This window comes from Montipora foliosa, chromosome 1 (genome assembly GCF_036669935.1).
Source record: "Montipora foliosa isolate CH-2021 chromosome 1, ASM3666993v2, whole genome shotgun sequence".
Lineage (NCBI taxonomy): Eukaryota > Metazoa > Cnidaria > Anthozoa > Scleractinia > Acroporidae > Montipora > Montipora foliosa.
Window position 1 is genome coordinate 50,210,038 of NC_090869.1, and position 2,500 is coordinate 50,212,537.

The 2,500-nt window shown below is 41.7% G+C and overlaps 1 protein-coding gene across 3 annotated transcripts in view; it reads right to left on the reverse strand.

The window, feature by feature from the left end:
• Nucleotides 1–2,500, reverse strand: part of LOC138000381 (deleted in malignant brain tumors 1 protein-like) — a 102,708-nt gene that overhangs the window by 41,221 nt on the left and 58,987 nt on the right. For all 3 annotated transcript variants that reach the window (XR_011123118.1, XM_068846759.1, XM_068846751.1), the window contains one exon: nt 2,010–2,321. Coding sequence is in view for 2 of the 3 variants with exons in the window: in XM_068846759.1 (XP_068702860.1) it covers nt 2,010–2,321 (312 nt within the window). In the remaining variant the exon portion in view is untranslated. The remainder of the gene's footprint in view (nt 1–2,009; nt 2,322–2,500) is intronic.

Sequence of the window (2,500 nt, forward strand, 5' to 3'; positions counted from 1 at the left end):
TATTCGTTTACAGCTCGAGTGGTTTAAGTAAATTGATGATAAAGCAGTTTTTAATTGGGTGTAGAAATAAAATCCCTCAGCACAAAGACACTTGTACTTGTTAACATCTCTAGAAGTTGAGTGGGTGATAAAGCGGCAGATTTCAAATGCGCGTTGAATGGAGTTCTGCGTTATTTTGACTCTGTATAAGGGGGTGTTTACATGATACCGGGGAGACTTTCGTCCCGGACCGAGAATTTCATTCCGCTACGAAATCCCGCAAATCCGATGTAAAGGAGGAACAGCCACTCGTATTGGTAGGACCTTGACCCTGGACAGGAACGGGTAGTGCATGCTCTCGCGCCGGGACGAGTTTTCTCATGTAAACAAGCCAATACTACGCGTGCATGGTAGATTTCTCAATGATTCCGATAAAGGTGCAAAGACTCCGAGGATTTCGAGGAAAATAGCGATATTTACCATTTTGAAAACGAACAGAGACCCATGAAGGAATATAGAAACCGACTAACGGTCGACTACGGAACCAACTCCAGCCGCACCTACTCTTCCAAAAACGGAGGAGAATTTGGTTCCCCGAGTAATAAAATCTAAAAATGGTTAAACTTTCTATTCTTACAGGAATGACGATAAACCAGAAACCGCGTCTCACAACCCTTGCTCATTAGATGCTTTAGAACGTTAAAGTACTACTTTGACCAAAAAAATTAATTTTTAATGCTATTTGGATTTCAAAACATTGTTGGTAACTTAGCAGTAAAGACACCTGTTAAAAGTCTTGAGATAGCTGGATCGCTGCGTTTGTAAGCGGCTGAATTAATATGCAGCACGGGAGTTTCGGGCTTTCAAACTTTTAAACTCGTGTTTTGCATACAGAATAAGCTGCGTTACACGCTGAAATTTTGAGCTGGTGAGTAAATGACGTCACTTTTCCATAGATCCAACTCCCTGAGGTCCAGTTTTGAACGGAAGTAATGGCGAACCGTGAAGAAAAAAACCCCACTCTAAGTAAACAACCTTTGGATAAAAATCAAAGCTCAAATTTTTGCCTGTCAAGTGTTAAGCAAACACACTTAAAAAATCTGAAGAAACAAAGAGGAAGTGATTTTTTATCATAGTAACACTTAAATGAACCCACACACTGCTCGCAGAAAATAGGGTACAGATTTCTTGCCTTTTGCAATTGCCTGCAGGTATGGAGGACCACTTACATAAACAGAAAGAGACGTTAACATAAACGGAATTGAGTTTTTATGCTTTTACAACAAACAGCAGCCCGCCCGTCATGCGTCGTTTGTCGTTTGACGCGAAAACGCGATGCAAGCTTCTGGCTCTCATTCACTGAAGTGGTGGCCATGTCTTTTAACAGAAACAAACAAAATTCAGAATACTGCAACGCGACTTATAATGGGAATAAAGAGATCAGATCATGTAACGCCTCTAAAGAAGACTTTGCACTGGCTCCCAGTTAAGAAGAGAATTGAATTAAAGATTCGTCTTGCAATTATAATACCATACATGACCAGTCAGAAATGTAGTTTTCAATGTTTTTCTTTTCGTTTCTGCTGTTCCCCTGTTTTCACTCAGATAGTCTACCGGGTGTCTCTGTCATTGTTGTTGCTGTTAGAGTTGTTATGTCTAATTTTCGTTTTCACGGTGAGCTTTTTCTATACCCTCTTAGTCTAAATAGTCCGCCTGGAAGAGAAAACCTGACTGCAGACTGCGATGGTCGCTTCACATAGCTTGTAAACCTAAAATGAGTGCTGTTGTTGGTGTTGTTTTGTAAAAATTCCTGTGCGCTTACCCATCCACGATTGCAACTCAAATTTCATAACGTCGATTGAAGACTTCACTTTTTAATAGCGGAGCTCCGCGGAAGGCGCGCGCGCGCGGAGCACCATAGCTAAGAAAATACTGGTATGACTTCCTTTGCGTTAATTTTTACAGTGTCCCCAATAAGTGCTTTAGCGCTAGAACGACTAGAGACTTAAATAAAGACTCCATGACCTTACCCGAGCATGTAACGCCAGCGTAACCATCGCTACAAGTTCCGCTAGTCCAGTCTGTTATGCAGTCTGCTAAGGTAAACTCATTGCCTATGCAGTGTACATTCTTCAAAGCCCTCTGGTTGTGTTTTGGAATTTTACTTGTAATTTCATCAGCACCGTTATACCCAAGTTGCCGACACGCCACAAATGCATCATGGATATCCCAAGAGTCGAAACAGATGGCTTCCCAGGAGCCAGCGTAGTATATCTCGACTTGTCCACTGCGAGATCTGTTACTGGAGCGCAGCCTTATGGCTTTGGTTGTCCTTCCCTTATCTTGTTGGAGGAAACAGAAAGGATAAATTTACTTCACGAAAGATAAAATAAGCATAGCCCATATGCGCTTTTTTTTTTTTTCATTTTCCCTGAAATTGGTTGGAAGCCCCTAACTGGCGTAAAATTTACGCGAAAGCGCGGTGGCTTCTGTCGGGTTTAGGAAACCATAAATAACCGTT